The 20,685-nt window shown below is 35.0% G+C and overlaps 2 protein-coding genes across 3 annotated transcripts in view; both read left to right on the top strand.

Moving 5' to 3' along the window:
- The window catches only part of LOC134840258 (TLC domain-containing protein 4-B-like), a 520,491-nt gene that overhangs the window by 7,095 nt on the left and 492,711 nt on the right, over positions 1-20,685 (top strand). The gene's annotated exons all lie outside the window — the stretch shown is intronic.
- On the top strand, positions 9,713-13,910 carry LOC134840379 (uncharacterized). Its single transcript, XM_063856148.1, has 6 exons — positions 9,713-10,486; positions 10,820-11,099; positions 11,276-11,435; positions 11,588-12,204; positions 12,501-12,697; positions 13,183-13,910. Exons 1-6 carry the CDS (start codon positions 9,989-9,991, stop codon positions 13,510-13,512), a joined length of 2,082 nt encoding a protein of 693 aa, XP_063712218.1. The 5' UTR covers positions 9,713-9,988; the 3' UTR covers positions 13,513-13,910.

Below are 20,685 nucleotides of genomic sequence, written 5' to 3' on the forward strand. Positions count from 1 at the left end.
GTATATTTTCGACCGATACTGATTGCGTATTCTATTGTCTTGGCATATTTTCAATCGACATTCCCGATTTTTTTTTCGATTTAGCGGTGATCTTGTTTTGTATCACAAGTGGTGCGAAGCTTAGCTTCGGCTCTGTGTAATATGTTATGCTTCAATCGCTATACTTCAATACCATAATACATTGCAATGCATCAGCGTTCTGTATATGCTTGTTATACTTTATATATTATACAAAAAGTCAGTTTTACTGTTTTTTATCAGAAAAACTAAGCTCAAAGGGTTTTCGAAAATTTCAGAGCTTCGGCATGATTCGGAGTGTCGTGAGTGTTGCCTAATGCGGCCTGATGAGAGCCATTGTTGTAACTCTGAATTTTCAACCAATTGTTAAAATTGACAAGTTTGTTGAAATAAGCTAGTACCTTAATGAACTATCGAAAGCTCAATTGTAGCGACTAAACCTAGCAAAGATTTTCTCGCTTTTTAAGTACATTCCGTTGAAGGTGAATTATCCCTGCGATAAGCAAGAGCATCGCAATCGGGCATTTGACTTTTTCCCCGTTAATAACTTATTCACAGAATGGTCAAAATTAGAAGTTGTAAATTGAGGTTCAGTTCTTAATGAATTCAAATTTCTGTATTTTCCCGGCACACTTGGTCTGGAGGTAACGCTTGGGACGGCAAAGGTCCTGGATTCGAATCTGACAGGACCTGTTTTTTTTTCAAATTGGAAATATTCCATTTCAAACACAAATTGTCGGCTGATGATTTCTCTGCTTATTTTTAGTTGGCTTAGTTTGTCATTTTGTAGAACTGTGCTTTCTCAAGTTTTTTTGAACATTTTGGTTACCTTTTTTGTTCTGTTTAACCCTGCTGTTTGTAATTTAGTTAACTTTGACTTCGTATTTTTTCGCTTGACAACTTTATTCTCCCCAAATGATGTCGGCCTGTTTTTTATCGGCTTAATAACCTAATTTTAAGTTTATCGGCTTAATAACCTAAGTTTTAAGGGAAACCTTTTTTATGCTCACCTCTGGATCGCACAAAATGCTAAAAGCCTTAATCTACATTATAGTTTCTTGTTCATGACAACAGTTTATTTCGGTTTTTTGTTTCCGTTCTTTTTTCTCGGCCTAAACTATATCGGTTTACTGGCATCGTATTTTAATTTTTGAAGAGCGAAAAAAGTTTGTTTGTGTTTTGAGGGTGAAAGGGTCTTTATAATTTCTTGTTAGTCTTAATTATTTTCGATTTTTTTTCCTTTTTCCCCTTTTTTGGGCTTAATAGATTCGGCATATTTTATATCGGCTTAATGACCTCATATTGTTTCATTTGACGAGCAAAATTAACTTTTTGTGCTTTCTGAGGGCGAGGGGGAATGGTTAATTTTTATTTAGTCTTAAGTCTTGTTGATTTTTTTCCGTGCTTAAGATTTTCTGCCACTTTTCAATTTCTAGGGTAATTTCTGATCGTTTTTGTGAAAATGATTATTCGTATTTGCTTCATGTCTATTAGTAGTATTTATTACACTTGCGAGAGCAAGTGTCTTGTAATCGAGAAGTAGACTTTTTTAACGTAAAAAACTTTTCGCACATCAATTTACCCTTGCTTAAATATTGAACCTTAAAAACTTCAACTTTCCTTCCCAGCTGCGCTGGAGGTAACGCGGTCTCTTTTGCACCCTAAGGTCTGGGGTTCGAATGCACTCTAAGGTCAAGGGTGAAAATCAGATTGTAGGGTTTTCTTTTGTCTGCTCAAATTTTGTCGTCTTAGTTGCCAAACTGATTTTTGTTTGTCCTGTAGGCAGGTATCATAATGTTTGCGAGAATTGTTCTTTGTAGTTTCAGGTGGGACTTAAAACTTTTTTAAAAAATTTTAAATATAAAATCCTTTTTTTTCGGCTCAACTGGTTTCTGCTCAAAGGTTGTTGGCTTTGTTTCCTCTTTTCGATTTGTTCCGTTGCTGTTTTAATTTTCAACTGTCTGGCGTGGCATGTTTTCCTAGTCCATGCGTTTGGAAATTCTTTAGGGGAATATTTGATCCATATTTTTGGATTTTTTTTTTTCGTTTTCTCAATAACCACCCTGTCAAATTTGAGATATTGGTTTAGCGAAAGGAACAGATTGTGGTAAGCTGCTCTGAGTGAGTGGTTCCGCCCAAACTTTTTTACCAATCCTAATTTTTTGAATGCGGCCCTAGAACCCCGAAATAGTTGCAGTCGATTAATTCCTCTTTGTGATGGTTTTATTTTAAAGATAGTAGCTAAAGGATATGGTAGTTAGTCTAATCCGTTTGGCAGACTTTTCCTTTTTAAACAGTCATCTAAAGTTCGATAAATGAACAATTTGCTTAGTTAAAAATAATGATTTCTGATGCCAAAAACGGCTCGTTAAGTGAGTAATCTGAAGGACCTGCTAGAAAAAAGGTAAAATGTCGATTTTTTTTCTCCAATTTTTGGCTATTTCATCTGGTCATTTGCCCGAAAGATAAATGAAAATGTTAAAGTTTGAATCCAGCGTAGTAATTGCCTTACTTTCTTCGTGTAGGTCATTCATAGCCACATGGAATATCAGAACTGAAATTTCTTCATGTATTTTGCCTCAGAGATTCATGATATGTTGAAAATTTTAACAAATTTTGCGTATATGTTACAAGAAAGCACTATATAAAATTTTCAAAAATGCCGTTTTTTCATTTCAACAAAAAATTTTGTAAGATGCTCTGTGGGCCCCTTGGGGCGCAGTAGAGAAGCATCCCACTCGAAATAACCCAATAAATAAAAATAACGAAGTGATTTCTGAATTCTTTTCCTATCTTTTCCCCCTTTTCTCTCTTAGCGTTATTATTGCACTCGAAGGGCACAATTGTCATGCGAAACCGTTTTCAGCTATCCTGCCTATCCATTCAAGTTTGCTGCAGTGTGCGATGGCTTGTTGTGACTAAAAGTATGTCAAAAGTAAGGCTGGCAGGATGGGATGCAGACAGACTGGCTAGATTGCTATCCTGCCAATTGTGGTATCAGGATTTTAATCGGAACCTTAGGTTTTTGAAAGCCTACCTGCATAAGCGGCCTATGCCGTTTTTTAGAAAATAGTCGTGGCCTTCAAAAATTTCAAAGTCTTGAAACTTAGTCGGTTTTTTGAATTTTTGTACTTCTCGAAAACTACGCTGCCAATTATTATGTTAAGTGCTCAATCGAAAAAACCATTTTCAAGAATTTTCTCTGTTCCAGTGGCCATAACCTAATTTTTGCCGAAAAAGTTATGATTTTCGACAAGTCACGTTTTTGAACTTTTGACCCTTTTTTCAAAATTACTGACTTATCAAATCTGAGATGAAGGGCTCTATCGAAATAACTATTTGCTAAAATTTTTCCTGCAGAGGCGGCCAATAGTTCATTTTGTGTTAGAAAAATTTTATGTCCTTGGGGAAATTACAAACATATTTTAGTAGAGAAAGAGTTTGGTTTTTTAGTTTAAAAGGGTTTGGGCAAAGTCCAAATTTTGAAATTACCCATTTTATCCCGCATTAGCATATGGTACTACCAGCTAAATTTCAAGAAGGTACTGCCAGCTTTAGCTGGGTCCCTAGTTTTCTTTATCGAGACAAACTGAAGTTTTGGTTTACATTGTTTTTTTTCAACATTTTTTTGACATATTTTTATTTGTATAGCTAGTGGCGGAAACTCTGCTTCGCCTCTGTGGTACACTTGCTGTCGTTGTCTATTTTTATGCACAATTTTTTGGCTAAGTTTGTTGGATAATGTTCACCGTTTTCTTAAATATTTTGAGTACAGTTTCATTGAATAAATGGCGCAGCGTGTTTGTAGAAAATAACTGTGTTAAGTCAGCATAACGTGAATAAATTTTCGATCGTTGGCAAATTCTCCCTTAAATCTATTATATATTTAAATGCGGGCTTCACTATCTCGCCATGTTTAAGCTTTTTCAATGTATTATTTTTGCATGTTTAAGCTATATCGTATATTGCAATGGTTAAGATTTTTTTTTCGATTTTCTAATTTGATTTTAGTGGTTATTTTACCGAGTTTAAGTTAAGCAGCCCAATATCGAATTAGGGGTTGCGAATTTGGCCTCCAATTTCGAATGCCCGAATAAATTTAGTTACCGAGATAAGTCGATTTTTGAGATTTTTTCAAAAATTTTCAGAAAACTTGAATTATTTCTATTCTTTAAAAATCTGAAATTCTCAACCCTGTAGTCAGGTTCTGTCAAAGTACTCTCAAGGATTGCGAATCTTGCCTGCAAATATCACTGCTCAATTCTTTGTAGTTTTCGAGATATGACGTTTTTTGCGATTTTTTCCAAATTTTTTCAGAAAACTTGAATTATTTTTTTTCTTTAAAAATCTGAAATACCCAACCCTGTAGTTAGGTCTTATCAAAGTACTCTCATGGATTGCAAATTTTGCCTCCCAATATGACTGCTCAATTCTTTGTAGTTTTCGAGATATGACGCTTTTTGTGATTTTTTTGCAAAATTTTTCAGAAAACTTGAATTATTTTTTTTTCTTTAAAAATCTGAAATACCCAACCCTGTAGTTAGGTCTTATCAAAGTACTCTCAAGGATTGCAAATTTTGCCTCCCAATATGACTGCTCAATTCTTTGTAGTTTTCGAGATATGACGCTTTTTGTGATTTTTCAAAATTTTTCAGAAAACTTAAATTATGATTACTTTTTAAAAATCTGAAATTCCGAACCCTGTAGTTAGGTCCTGTCGGAGTACTCTCAAAAATTGCGAATCTTGCCTCCAAGTATGACCGCTCAATTTTTTGTAGTTTTCGAGATATGACGTTTTTTGCGATTTTTTCAAAATTTTTCTGAAAACTTGAATTATTTCTATTCTTTAAAAATCTGAAATTCCCAACCCTGTAGTCAGGTTCTGTCAAAGTACTCTCAAGGATTGCGAATCTTGCCTGCAAATATCACTGCTCAATTCGTTGTAGTTTTCGAGATATGACGTTTTTTGCGATTTTTTCAAAATTTTTCAGAAAACTTGAATTATTTCTATTCTTTAAAAATCTGAAATTCCCAACCGTGTAGTCAGGTCCTTTCAAAGTACTCTCAAGGATTGCGAATCTTGCCTCCAAATATCACTGCTCAATTCTTTGTAGTTTTCGAGATATGACATTTTTTGCGATTTTTTCAAAATTTTTCAGAAAACTTGAATTAATTCTATTCTTTAAAAATCTGAAATTCCCAACCGTGTAGTTAGGTCCCTTCAAAGTACTCTCAAGGATTGCGAATCTTGCCTCCAAATATCACTGCTCAATTTTTTGTAGTTTCGAGATATGACGTTTTTTGTGATTTTTTCAAAATTTTTAGAAAGTTTAAATTAATTATTTTTCAAAATTTGAAACTCTCAACTCTATAGTTCGTTGTTGTCAGGGTACTCTAAAGAGTTGTATATCTTGCCATATGCGACTGCTAAACGCGAATGCTCAAATGCTTTTAGTTTCCGAGATGTGACGTTTTTCGATTTTTTCAAAATTTTCAAAGAACTTATCTACAAAGAAATTCAAAAAATTTGAAACTTCTAAATTGATGAAGATACAACTTTTTTGTCAGCGTACACCCAGGCGTCTCAAATCTTGCCTCTTAATTTGAATGCTCAAATCCTTTTAGTTTCCGAGATAAGACGTTTTTTTCAATTTTTTTTCGGGAATCTTATGTTTAAAAAAAATCACAAAATTTTGGATTCCTAACCCTATAGTAGCGTGCTCTCAGGGACTCTCAGTGGTTGCAAATCTGGCTTCCAAATTTCTGCAGAGGCCCATTAAGTTTTCGAGATGACACTTTTAAAATTGGAATTTAAAAAAAATTAAAAGTTCGAAATTACCAACCCTGTAATTGGGTGCAGTCAGAGTACACTAAAAGTTTGCAGATGTTGTTTGCAATATATGCGGTTTTTTTCATGAGTTGTCGAAAAATTTCGAAGCACCGAAGGTGAGTTAATTGCTAGTTTTGATTGATTTCTTAGTTTTTCAAAATCGTTTTTTTATCGGAAATGTCGTGAAGCTCCACTTTGCTTTTGTCTTTAACTTAATCTCTATGTTATTTTTACATTCAGAGCTTGGCGTTGCTGAAGATAGCTTACTTAAAGATGGACTTGAAGATGTTTTTGTTCCTGCTATGAACTATACATGAACTAAGGATTCAAGTGGTTTTAAACCCAAAAGCATCACACACAAATAAATATCGGCCGAAAATGATGTATATTTTATATATAAAAAAAGAAATTTCTGTCCTGAATCGATTGATTTTTACCCTTGCGATAAGCAAGGGTTTTGCAATCGGGCACTAGTCTTTTTTCCGTAAAGAATTTTGTACACGGGACTCATTTCCTTGAAGCACTCATCACCTTTTCATCTCGACTCATTTCCTTGGAGCCTTTAAGCAACCAATTTATTGCTACAGATATATTTTGTGCTTGTTGGGATTTGAATAATTTGTCCTGTTCGAATTTTTTGTCGTTTATAATTTAATGAACTCAATTTGTTAAAATTTCACGTTTGTTTCTTTTCTTTTTTTTGGTTTGATCGGTTTCGGCCAATATTATATCGGCTTAGTGGCCTCATATTGCGTCGTTCGATGAGTGAAACTGGTTTTTTTATTGCTTCAAGGGTGAATGGGACCTAATTACTTTTAAGTTTTCTTAATTTTTTTGAATTTTTTTTGTTAATTTTTGATTTTTTTTCGGCTTAGTAAGTTTCGGCTTTTATTGTATTGGCTCAGTGGTCTCATATTGCGCCGTTCCACGACCAAATTTTTTTATGTGTTTGTGGGTGTTTTGAGAGTGAGGGGATTTAATAACTTAAAAGTTTATTTTTCGGCCTATTGAGCTTCGGCCTATATTATATCGGCTTAGTCATATTGCGTCGTTCGAGGAGTGACAAAGTTTTGTGTGTTTATGTGCGTTTTGAGGGTGAGATGGACTTAATTTTTTTATTAGTCGAAACGTTCTTAACATTTTGCGGCTTTTTTTCCGGCTTTATAGGTTCCGCTTTAGTGGCCTCGTATTGTATCATTTGACGGGCGATTAAAAATTGTGTGTGTCTATGTACGTTTAATTTTCGTTCGATGAGAACTTCACATTTTTTTGTTTTGGCTTGTTTTTTGTTCCAAAACTAGCTCTTTTCATTTTGATAGATCTATTTTTTTGTCATTCATTTTTTTCTTGTTCTGTTTCGCAATAGGTGCGAACCTCAGCTTTGTCTCTGTGTTAAAAATTCCGGAAATATTTGTCGGTGCCGAAAAAAGGTTATGCGAATAGATTTGATTTTCAGACTTTCAGCAATTGAATGTTGGCGCCTGACAACTAAATAATAGCTGAGTAAATTTGAGTAAATGAAGCAAAATATCTTTTTAATTTTATTTTTCAAATTTTAATGCTGAAATTTATTGTTCTAAGTTCACAAGTTAAACCTCACAAACAAACTCTCTCCCTCTACTAACAAAAAACAATTAGTTCAGTAAATTCGCCCTAGAAAGGATTAGAAGATTGTATAGCCACTGATAATTTTTTGAATAACTTTTCTGGAACGGTTTTCAATTGAAAGTATCTTCAAAGTTGAATCAATTTTGGTCACCTTGGAAATTTTCTCCTGGTATAACTTTAATTGAGTGGAGAACATTCCGGATTAGGTTATACCTCTTTCCTTCTCTGTAACTGCCTCAAGTTATTATGGTCAAGCTATCGGTTGCTAAGGCTATTTGAACGAAGCTCAACAAATTTTTTATGATAATAAATGTATATCACTAAAAATAATAATGCTGTGCATCTTGCAGAGGAAAATACGACCACAGTTATCATTGCGATAAAAGACTTTCGGACTTCGTAAACTAGGTTTGACATAAAGAGGTTCTTCATTTTTTCAAGTCTCTTTGCTCCTCTAAATACCTTGAAAAGGTATTTAGAAGAGCGTTTTTTCAACTCGGCCTTAAAATCAACTAAAGTTGGTCTGAAAAAAAATTTTTGACCAATTTTTCATGAGACCGAGACAATGCATTTGGATTTTGCTAGAAACAGTCAATATCACAACTGATAGAATTGCAATTTGATACATTTTTGATCTTTTAAAACGAATTGAAAGATCTGCGAAAGAAAAAAAAACTTTTTTGATCTCACGCTTGCGATAAGCAAGCATTATCAAATCGGAACATAGACTCTTTTCCACCTGAAGAATTTGTCTAACTTAATCACTAAATTTTTTTGTGCCAATAGGCATATTTGGTCGACAGAAACCGTATTTTGATTTACCGTTATTTTTGAAGTTAGGGTTTTTTGGTTGGTAACCGACTCGGAACTCAAATGAATTACCTTTTTTTATTACGTATCTGCCATGATTGAAGTTAAGACGTCTTTTTAGGCTGTGTAGTTGTTTTTTGTTTGTTTTTCAGGAGTTTGATTTATTGCGGTTTGATTTTTGGTTTCTTTTGAAGTTCAATTCAAAATTATTTTCAAATTTATGCTCTTTATTTGGAAAAAGTGACTGAATTCTAGTTTCCAAAATAAGAATTGGATTTTTATATTTTTCAACTAATTAAAAATGTTACCCATTGACCAATTTTTCTCTCATTGGGTTAGTCAAAAGGAGCTGATCATAAAAGATTTTTGAAGTTCAAAGATTTTTAATGTGATGAACTTCAACGTGAATATTAGATATACTGAATTTCGAAATTTCAAATAGTTTAATTTTTTTGCTTAAAATAATTATTTGGCTCAAAGTTTTTTTTTTATTTGGCTCAAAGAAACATTTTTTTTGGCTTTTCTGTTTTATTATGCGTCGTTTGATGGACGATGAAAATTTTTAGAGTCATTGAACGTATAGTTCGACATGATTTTCGTTTTTTTTCGAGGAAAAGTCTTGAAATGCACTAATAACAAAAGAAGTGCATTCTGATTTATAAATGCACATAAATGCCCTTATGTATGTATTCACTTTTTCATTTCAAATTCATTTGCTAGAAGGTAGGCAAAATGTCCTTTTCAATCATGAAAGCTGAAATGGTACTTTCTATTTTCGGAAGTGGAATTTAAATTTTAGATTTCCAAGCGGAATAAAAACTTTTCAAAATCATCTAGTTTTCTCAAAATTGGTTAAGTTTTATGAAAAAGTGCCAATCATAAATTGCTTTTGAAAATGAAAGAGCGTTAAGGTCATCTATGTTTTGTTTGGAATTCGAATTAAGGCATTTGTTTCTGTTTCCTTGCATTCATCCGTGTGTTAGCTGAGGGTTTGCCAAACTTAAAAACGAGTTTCGAAATTTTTTTCTGAAAGCTTATCATGATGAGGTTATCTTTGGCTCAACGAGTGTGTACCCGCTTTTGTTGGCTTATTTACCAATTCATAAGTTTTGTTTCAAACTAACCTTCTGTTGGCAATTGTCTTTTGTATTACCTCAAATAGAGCTTCTTTCGAAATAAAGGAATGAAAATTTTGGTAGACCCAGATTTTAATAACTTTTTGCGGACGATTTTGTCCAGTTAGTTCCTCTCGTGTAAGTGTTTTTGCCACATTTTTTTCTGTTGGCTGGATTACTACGCTATGTTTTTCGTGTATCGAAAGATTCGCCTTTGCGCCTATCAGTGGTTTAAGTCACCATGAACGAAGACTTGATTGTAAATAAATTGAGTTTTCCGTTTAAATTTGTCATGCTGTTTGTCTTATTCGTGTTTGTTTTTTTCAGAGTATGCTTGAGCGAATTTTTCTGCCACGTCACTTTAGCGAACGGTGAAAATATTGGCAATAATTATGTTATATGATAAGCTTTATTAGGTCTGACTTCCGTTGCAGGCGGCATTCAATTATACCTGCTATACTTTCAACGTGAAAAATAAATTACTGAGAAAGACAAACGAATGGGAAAACGAAGAAAAATGTTTTAATTGGGAGTTTTGTTGCTCTAATGAAACCGCATAAACAGATAGTATTAATAATTGAGGTAGCGTAGAACAGTTCCATCAGCCATGAACGGACTGAAAACTGTTAGTTTTAATCAAAATAACGGCTGCAGGGATGCTAGTTGCCGTGATCAAAGTTGCCAAAACCAACAAATTAGCAAGGAAAGCGTGACTACCTTCGATAATTTTGCACCAAGTGGTAATACTAGTAATTACGATTGTGATGTTGTGAGACCGCATTCAATAAGCACAACAACTGCAGGAAAATACGAGTGGGAACAGTTTGGCAATGGAGATGTTATGATTAAATGTGCAGATACAGGAAATTCAACGTATCGTAAGCCATATCCAGTGCAACCAGGTTACGAGAAAATCAAAGCGAAAATGAGCGCGGATGTATTGTATGATAACAAGAATGGAGTTTACGTCCAGAAAGACACAGGAGTAATTGATAATACACAGTTGTACTTCGTGCTGAGTAATATTGTCCAGTCAATAGACGAGAAGGCTCTGGTACGGTTGCTCGACCAGAATCCCAGTATTGTCAACACGCTTTACTCGTCGGTAAGCTGTTCGTTGCTCTTTTTTTGCTTCAAAAAAGTAAGTACGAAATGAACAAGCTTCAAGATAAATTACGCATTCTCAGCCTGAATTTAAAGTCACAACTTAAAGTCCATTAATCTTTTTATTTGCAAGGGATATTACACGCCAATGATTTCAATTTTTTCTCTAAAAAGTATGTTTCTAAGACAGTTTTCAATCGCTCTCCGTCTATCTTAGTTTTTACTTAAAGTAAAATAGTGTTTTCAATAATTGGTCGACATGTTTTAGAGTAAGAAGAGTGAAATGAACGTTATCGTCACAGGACTAATAACTTCAAAATTTTTATTTTGATAGGACTTCGTGAACACTACCAGTTTGCTGCACCTGTGTGCAGTGAGAGGCGTGAAGGAACTCCTGGACACCCTGGTTAGTCGAGGAGCCATTTTGGACATCCGCAACAACAAGAACGAGACCCCACTGCACCTAGCATGCAGAAGGGGCATTCTGGCCACAGTGAGGTACCTGATAGAGCATGGTGCTGATTTACACGCGGTGGACAATGAAGGAAACTCATGTGCTCATTTTTCAGCCCAGTCTGGATCAACACTGGTCATTGAACTTCTATATGAGAGAGGTAGAGGTTTTTTAGCTAAAAGAAACAACGTCTATGATTTTTCATGTGCTAGTTTTGCTGTTAGCTGGCTCATTGTGGAACAAAGTTACAATTAGTCATCTCTGGTTAGCTTATTGGAGTTTGCTTGCGACAGCTCCGATCTTTCATTTAAATCGAGGTTGTTCATATTATTTCAGGCCTGGATCTGAATGCAAGAAATGCATCGGGAATGAGTGTTGGTCACACGATGGTCACATATGGAATGAATTCGTGTCTGCACTTTGTGCTGAAGCATCGCAGAATCGACCCGACAGTCAAGGATAACAACGAAGACAATATGCTCGATCACGCTATTCGGTACGCCAGGCTTTAATTGTAAGGGGTCAAAAAACCGATATTTCAGAAAAACAGGATCCACCCGCTATAAAAGATACCTTATACTTAAACGAATTTCAAAATCTTAAAATAGCGCAGCCATGTTCAATGATCGTAATAGTGATTCTGTTTAGAATTGGTGAGGCCAACCAGTGTGCATTGATGTTGGAGTATGTTCCCAGCCTTATAAAGACCATCAAGCCCCTCCCTGACATCAACTCACTAGAATCCTTCAAGTCAAAAGCTAGAGTGCAAACAGCCGTCAAAGTAGTCCAGCATGCGCAGAAGCCACAATGGAAACTCAAATCAACTTATTACCTCCTGGCCTTCCGAAATTTCTTTTCTATTTTTCTCAGTTTTCTGCTAAAATACGCATTCGGCTACAAGGGTGCCTTTTTCGGTATGGCTGTAGTAGTTATTGACTGCTACAAAACATATCAATCTTCACACAGGCTGAGATTCGATCGGACTCCGAGTCCGTTCTTGGCGGGAGCCTTTCTAGCCGGACTTTTCTTTACCTCTATTGCTTCTCTGAATTTGACTGGCTTTTCGTTCACGCGGTTAGTTTTTGGGTCTGAAGATGGCATGGATATAGCAACTGCGATGGCGTCAAATGGAACCTCATGGAGTTTCGTGTGTTATGTGTTGGTGATGATGGTAGTTATGTGGTGGATGTATTTCAAACTAATGTTGAGAGGAGTGAAGGGCGCTAATTGTGGGGAACTTTACACTGGGAAAATTTGGGATATTGGTAAGTCTATATGTAAATATTTTCTTATTAGTTACAAATATATTGATAGATTAGTCGCATTCTATTGCCAAGTGCTTGAACAATAGAGTGAACTAAAAGTTTCTTAAAATTTATCCACCACTTCTCATTTTTTACCATGATAAGCTAACGTTGTACGAAATTTGACATGTCTGAAAATTATATGTAGTTCCAAACTCCGATTTATTGACGATGAAGTATATGATGACCTTCTTTGGCGGGTTCTTCTTTGAAATTAGCTGTGGTAAGCTTCAGAAAGAGTAAGTTTTGTTTTCCAGCCTACGACAAGCCCAAACAGACGAGTCTGTGTCTGCTGTGTTACACAGTGGGTGAGTCTAGACACACTAAGCACTGTCGGCTGTGTGAGTCCTGTGTGAGTGACATGGACCACCACTGTCTCTACATGCTCACATGTGTGGGCAGGCACAACCACAGACTCTTCATCCTATTCCTCATCGTCACTGTCCTCTCGCAGGTTAATGCAACTTATCATTCAACTCTACCGTCTATGGTCCACGTTACTCTAAGTTTAATAATCCTGCACACTGACTTGTTTCTGGAAGTAAGGGGTAAGCTTATAAAGGGCCACGCTATCTCTCAATTCTGATTGCTGCATATTTTTCTTAACCATTCGTAAAAATACTTTCAGCTGTGAAATAAATGATCGATCTGTCTGAAAATATGAACAATCAGATAAAGCACATACAACATAGATGAAAAAAATACGCAACACTTGACAAGAAAACTAAGCACAACTGGTTTCTCATTTTTTCGAATGTTCGCTTTTGTTGCGGTTTGCTGATTATATTTTAGAGGGCTTGCGCGCCAAAAAAATTCGATTTTTTTTTCAACTAAAATTACAATTTTGCTTAAAAAAGCGCTGAAAAGCTTCAACTTCAAAGAGGCGAAAAGTTCTGTGGAAAAGCTCAGTTTTGAGATTGCAACCCTTATTTTGTTCAGATTTCCTTCGTTATCTTCGCTCTTCAAACTTTCCATGACCTGATCGTCCCTGCGCTTCAAATTGGAGAGCCGGTAGACTTAGTGGCCATTCTGCTAAATAACTACTTAATTGTCATGTGTCTCCCACCCAATATCATATCCTGTATCTGGGGTGTGTCATTCATTCAGAATCAGATCTTTAATATATCCAGAGGTCAAACAGCTTACTTCCAGAGCTACATGAACCAGAATTTGCTCGGAACGAAGGATAAAGTGAAGAATGTAAAAGACTTTTTGGCTGGGAAAAGAGTGTTGTCAACAGGAACGAAGAGCAATTGTACTTACGCGTAACATCTTTTTTGTTATTTTGTATTGATATTTTCAGCTTTACCACCCAACCCATGCCATCTCTTTGGCGTGTTTGAAGCAGCTTTGCACGGATATCTTATATTTACGTGATCTGATTTTAATACTGCGTGACATGGCTACTAAATACCGAAAAATAGCAATGATTCAAGCATAGTTTTTAGCCATAACTGTAAGTGTCAACTGAATCATGCTTAAATTAATAGGTTTTTGACGCGAGAGAGCTTTAGATGTTTGAAGAATGTTCCAACTTTAGTAAGAAAAACAGTTCATGTAAATAAATATTTTTATATATGTTCCAGATTGAGTTTTGAATTAGAGTACGCGTTTGCTTGTTACCTTTTAGATATTACATTTCTATTCCTTTGAATTAAAATTTTGAATGCTATCAATTTTTCAATGCTAATAAACGAAAAGTGTTTTCACTTATTAAGATCACGTGCCTTTTTTCGAAAAAAAATTCAATAATTCGTTCACCTTCGAACTTATTTTCGCGGCTTGATTATTGGTTTTCTTCAAATTCAAAACAACAATAATGTTTCCTGTCGCAAATTAAGGCGAATATTATATATATTCCGCTAGTGCAATTCTTGCATCTACAAATAAGTCTGTTTTTTGATGAATTATTCCGCTGAGTTTAATTATTTTAAAATTATTCCGCTGAGTTTTCTCTATATGTAACTTTTGAGCCATGCATCTAATTGCGGTTTAATAGGCTTCGAGGGTTTCAACTGTCGCTATCCTGTTTAAAAGACAGGCGCATTAAACACTATGCCGAAAAGCCTCTGTTTTTCTTTGTTTTCTTAATTGTCAAGGAGCCAGGTGAAGACACTTAGTTAGGCCATGTGGGTTTTTCAGGAAAAATTAAAGTTTGAGAACGCTAAAGTTTTTTTGAATTTTGGTTTTTTGAAATTCAGATCAAATAGAATATAAAAACAAGGCGAATTACGCTCTCCAATCAGAAAAGTCCAGATGGCGCGGAAAACGTGAATGACTCCAGTTTAGAAAGTGGATTTTACTTTTCAGATTTCAAGCGGAATATAAAGTTTAGCGTTTCATCCACTGTTCTCTAGTTGGCTGAGTTTTATGGAGAAATTGACAATCATGAAAGACTTGAAATTGAAAGAGCTGTAAAGTGATTTTTTTTGTAACTTGAAAAATCTATCATTTGTTTCGGTTTGTCGGGCTATCTTTTGTCTGCTTTTTTCGTCGGCCAATTTCCGCAGCACGTTGCTCACTGATCTAAGGAATTGTCACTTTAAATTAAAAAAAGTTGATTTATTTCTGTAATACTGCGCCGTGCCGTTCAAGAAAATGCAAGAGTTCTCTCGATATGTAACTTTTGAGCCATGCATCTAATTGCGGTTTAATAGGCTTCGAGGGTTTCAACTGTCGCTATCCTGTTTAAAAGACAGGCGCATTAAACACTATGCCGAAAAGCCTCTGTTTTTCTTTGTTTTCTTAATTGTCAAGGAGCCAGGTGAAGACACTTAGTTAGGTCATGTGGTTTTTTCAAGAAAAATTAAAGTTTGAGAACGCTCAAGTTTTTTTGAATTTTGGTTTTTTGAAATTCAGATTAAATAGAATATAAAAACAAGGCGAATTACGCTCTCCAATCAAAAAAAGTCCAGATGGCGCGGAAAACGTGAATGACTCCAGTTTAGAAAGTGGATTTTATTTTTCAGATTTCAAGCGGAATAGAAAGTTTAGCTTTTCATCCACTTTTCTCTAATTGGCTGAGTTTTATAGAGAAATTGACAATCATGAAAGACTCTTGAAATTGAAAGAGCTGTAAAGTGATTTTTTTGTAACTTGAAAAATCTATCATTTGTTTCGGTTTGTCGGGCTATCTTTTGTCTGCTTTTTTCGTCGCCCAATTTCCGCAGCACGTTGCTCACTGATCTAAGGAATTGTCACTTTAAATTAAAAAAAGTTGATTTATTTCTGTAATACTGCGCCGTGCCGTTCAAGAAAATGCAAGAAATTTGGCTCAATTTTATTTGTGCGGGTAAATTGGAGACTTTTTTGCGATTTTTTTTCTCAGTTTAATCTTAGTCAAAAGAAAGCGATGAGTTTCGTCCTGTTTGATACTATCTGAAAATGTAATTTTACTTGTTTGCAATATTTTGAGAAAAACGTTTTTCGACTAATTATGCAATCGCCTTTGTTTTGAGCTACTTTAACTAGCATGTCAGTTATTTTGTATTGCTGATAATTTGCCGTGTACATCTTTTTCCAGCTCAATTTTTTAAAAATTCCGCTCCGTCTGCGTCAAAATTCAGTTCTTGACTGCACAATCTATCTGAGTAGTTTGAAAGTAAGAGTTGGAAACTTAAGTTGAAATCAAATTTTGGTTTTTGTACAAATAAACGATTGTGTTATGCTTTTTTTTTCTGCGGCTATTCACAACTTTGACGATCATTTTTTGCCGAGTTTTATCAATTTGTATGTAAATAATCCAAAGCTAAGCTAAAATCTATGTTAAGGATATTAATAAAGGTTTTTTATTTTGTTTTCAGCCATCTGTCCGTTTTTAAATCATTACAACTTCATATGAGGCAAGTTATTTCGTCTTATTTATGCTTTAATAGATAAGAAACATTTCAAACTTGTCTTATTGTTCCGAACATTTGAAAAATGTGGAGTAACATTCTATTTGGGTGGTACCTGATTTGTCCACGCAAAATCAGGTGCCACAAATAATCCTCGGTATGGGTCGAGTGTTATACCATATAAAAGCCCTTGATATACCATGAAAAAGCCCGTGATTCGAACGACATTAAAGAAATTTCTTTAAAAATTTTAGTGTTGAGAAAAACCAATTTAAAAATTTTGAGTTTTAGTCCCATTTCGAGCGAGTCAAGCTACTGCGAGTCATTTTTCGTTTATTAATCTTTTGAAGACAATTAGTTTTTTATGCCTTAATACCGAACTTTTTACGCGTTTGTGTAATTCTAAAAAAACAACGCAGAAGAAACGACGCAAATGTGAAGATAACTTTTTTTTGTAGTTTTTTTACGAATCTGGTGGGAAGATTCTGTGCTCCTTGCCAGCAACCGGCTATCCTTGTTTGTAAAGGTTTTTTGATTAATTAGACCTTTCTAGTTTTAAGTTTTGCTTGTTTGCGCAATGCATGTCTGTATAAAACGGTCCAATACATAACAATCCTGTTTAAAAAAGTCCGAAAACTCATATCAAAGTCGAAAAGAAGAGTCAAATACAAAACAGTCCCAAAAATAGTTCAAATGCAGTCCGAAAGACAGTTCCATTGATCGAAGTGATAACTTTTCCAGAAACTGATGAGAACATTTTCCACGGATTGAAAATTTTTTGGTTCCAATTAATCCCGATAATAATTGGTAGCTTAGCAGAGAATATATAACTACCTAGATAACATCAGTGTCCAACCATTAAAACTAGTAATCCGCGAAATATACAAGTTAATAAATTTTTAAAATTGACTTTAATTAATCTTAATCCGGTCAAAAACAGACGTTGCTCACTCAAATTGTTTTATTTGCAAACAATTGGCACACTTCAATCGAACATTATTCTGTTACTATCAATCGAAATTATTCTTACTAACAAAAACTATTCTTACTAACAAAAATTACGAATTTGACATAGAGCAATGGAGTTGCCATCAAAGAGTAAAAAATGACCTTACCCGCACCAACAATGCTTTAGAAGGGTAAAACAGCAATTTTGTGAAACTAGTCACCTGCAAGCACTCTTCATTTCCAAAAGTCATCGAGAAGTTCAAGGACGAACAAAAAATTTGCCGAAATTTACTAGAAAAAATGTGCATTTGAAACGGTAAAAAGAGTCCATTTGAAACGGTAAAATAATGAATGCATACAAGAATTGATTTTCCTTTCCCCTCGTCCAACTTTCTAAGTTTGAGCCCATTTTTTGTACCAGAGATATACCTGTTTCATATTTACCCAAGTTTCATCTTTTTTCGGTTGTTGTTCTCTCATTTTTTTGTTGTTCTCTCATTTTTTTAAAAAACAGTTCGCAAAACAGGATTTTTGTCCCCTTTGAAACGTTCAAAACTTGGTTCCAGCATTCACATGTTTTGGTGGTCCTCAAATTCAGTAGTCGGTCAAACACATGCCACAAAGTCAGGATATAATCTAAAAAAATTTCCGATCACTGGGTAACAAGAAACAATTGGACTTTCGATTTCACCTCGAAGCTTTCGAAGGCAGCTACACCTTTGCGAACAGGTAAAACTCCTAGCCCTTAAATTTTTATTGCATTTTTTTCTGATTTCGTCTTGATAGTCTTCTTGAAAAATTTTCGAATTGTACATTGAGTAGAGGAGCTATGATCCCCAGTGTGTAGATACTAATTTTAAAAAATTTGTGAGCTGTCATATCTCAAGTTCGCAGTCTGTTACGGCGATCGATTCTAGCATCAGGGTGTTTTGGTAAGATTTTTGTCAGAGTTTTTGCACAAAGTTGTAAAAATATTTTCAGTACAAATCTTTGGTTTTTCGACCTAAGACGCACTGCCCTAACTAGCGGAAAGAAAACGTTTACCGCTTATTGCAAATAAATCATAAGTTTAATACATAATGAAGGCTTCGATTTCCGGCATCTCCTTATATTTTTTTACCGGACCAGAAGTTATAGGCCTTCAGTTGCAAAAGTACCCATTTCCTGATGAAAAACCAATGCTTTTCCTTGCCTGTTTTTTTAGCTAATCAGCTGCATTTTCTTATGTTTTGGTAGCGAAAAATTCTCAAATCTCTTGTATGGCTTCATAAGGTTTACAAGTTTTGATGTTTTGCTCAACTCTCCAAGTTGTTTGCCAAAAATTATCTTTCTTTTTTCCTTTGGGGAATGAGTATGTTCTGGCTTTCTTGGTAACCGATTTGGAGTTGCCAGTCATTGTAATTCGCCATTTGGATAATTGATTTCCTATTTGAAATACAACCTTTTCCTTAGTTTTGTTCTTTTAGTATTTATTTTGGAAAACGGATCTCTTTAATACCCATCCCCCTAAATTACCTAGTTACGAATTCCCCCTTTAGAGAACAGTTAAGCATATGTGATTTTAGTAACCAGTAATGAATATCCGCTCCTTTGCAATAGGTTAAATGCCTTAAGCCTCTGAAAAGCTCAACCAGAACGTATTTACGAATATTCTAGTTAAATTTCTCTTCTATTTCTCCTACATTTGAAATTCACCGATGAAAAACCAATTTAACGTTTCCATAATGTAATAAAATTTGGCATGGTGAAAAAACTAGCTACTGTGAGCAGATTTGTGTTTCATACTTGCATCGTAACATCACGCGTATAGCTAAACAACATTGTAAAAAACTATAAGAATAGAAGTTTTGAAAAGTGGAGGATGTGGTGGAAACGATGCACAAAAAACATAAAACAATTTGGCTTCCTGGCCATAGTTTTTCGAGGTCTCGTCGGCCTGTTGTGTACTTTTTTGTTTTACTTGGCGAAAAATCTGTGTTTCAAATTCTTGAACTGATAAAATTGTGTGGTTGATACTGAATGGCTAGAATTGACCGATCAAGTTAAAGAAACAAGCTCAGGCATTTCGGTACAAGTGTAATTGATGGGCAAGTTAATGGGTAAACGTGCATTTTTCTAATTAATTGCATCGGTGATGTCTTACGAATAGAATTAGGCAGCACAAATGAGGCAGTTCAGTTTGGTTTAAGAAGGAGTCTTGTCAATGACTGACCGTTGTCTATTGATTTTCTCAAGAGCTGTATTTGCTATCAATAAGTGAGATGTGGGACTCACTTTTACTTGGTTTTTCCAGTGACCGAATGTGACAGACTAAATTAATTACGCTTGCGATTAGCAAGCGTTATCAAATCGGAATACCAGCTTTTTTTGGGTTAACAACTTGTTCTAATGAATCACTTGAATCAGTTGGTATCTTAGTTTATAATGAATGCAAATTGCGTAGCGTCTCCGGCACGCTTAGTCTGGAGGTGACGAATATGCCTGGGACAGCATTGGTCTGGGTTGGAATCTGACCAGTACCTATTTTTTTCAAACGGGAAATTATATGTTTCAAGACAGCTGGTTGAAATTGTCAGCCTGTTCTTTCTGTTCAGCCTGTCACTCCTGCATGATAAACAGTTCGGATTTTTTGAATGTCTCTATGATTAATGAAATTATCAAAAAAAGTCATAGATTTTTTTTTTCAAGCTGAGTGCAGCTAATAATTTTTCAGAAGATTATTTAAGATTATCTAGATATTTTTTTGAGTTTTGGAGTAATTTATGTATCTATCTTTATAAGATATTTTACACCCCTGGCCTGACGTATATAAGCATCAATTTTGTGATGTAACGAGCGGTTTTACTTTGATTGATTATGAAAGCCAAATATATTTGTCAAGGGCTTATCAGTCCGCTTCCCAATTTTCATCACCAAACCAAACATTTACTTGTACAATTTTGCAGGCGGGGGAGAGGAAGAGCCGTATAATGACTAAATATGTTTATCATTGCTCAATTAGTCCACAACGTATGTTAACTTTTGTAGCAATCGGACAACGTGAGCAGAAAAAAATACTTGCAAAAATTGGAAGGCGAGGAAGAAGAAAATGAGTTGGATCAAGTTAACATCCTCCCCTAAATCTTTTTAGGCGTAGGATGTTAACTTGGTCCAAAGAGCACATAAGTTGAAAAAAAATTGCTTCATACTAACAGTATTGTGATTTCAACTCCATTCCATAATTTTTTCACATCGTCATGTTTGGCGAGTTGGATCAAGCTGACATCCTCAACCCTAGATAGACCAAGTTAAGTTGTTCCAACCCACCATTTAATTCGCGTTAAATTTGCTAAGCGCTGCATGTAAAATGCTCGATTCTGATTGGGTGAAAAATTCTAGTTTAGAACCAAGTTAACATCCGAAGATATTGTTAACTTGGTCCGGCGAGTTAATCGAAATGTGGGGTCTTTTTTGTTATACGGCCCAAATCTGTTCAAGTTATTTTAAAAAATGAAATTAAAAAAACTCAAATCTGATTGATTGAAATTAATTCCCGTGAAAAATAATCTGTTGACTTGCATTAAAAGCAGAAGCCCAATACACAATATGATGATTTTGGGGTGACCGCTCGACTAGCATACAGCTCGACTAGCATAAACAATTGAAAACATGAAATTGT

This window comes from Symsagittifera roscoffensis, chromosome 2 (assembly GCF_963678635.1).
Source record: "Symsagittifera roscoffensis chromosome 2, txSymRosc1.1, whole genome shotgun sequence".
Taxonomy (NCBI): domain Eukaryota; kingdom Metazoa; phylum Xenacoelomorpha; order Acoela; family Convolutidae; genus Symsagittifera; species Symsagittifera roscoffensis.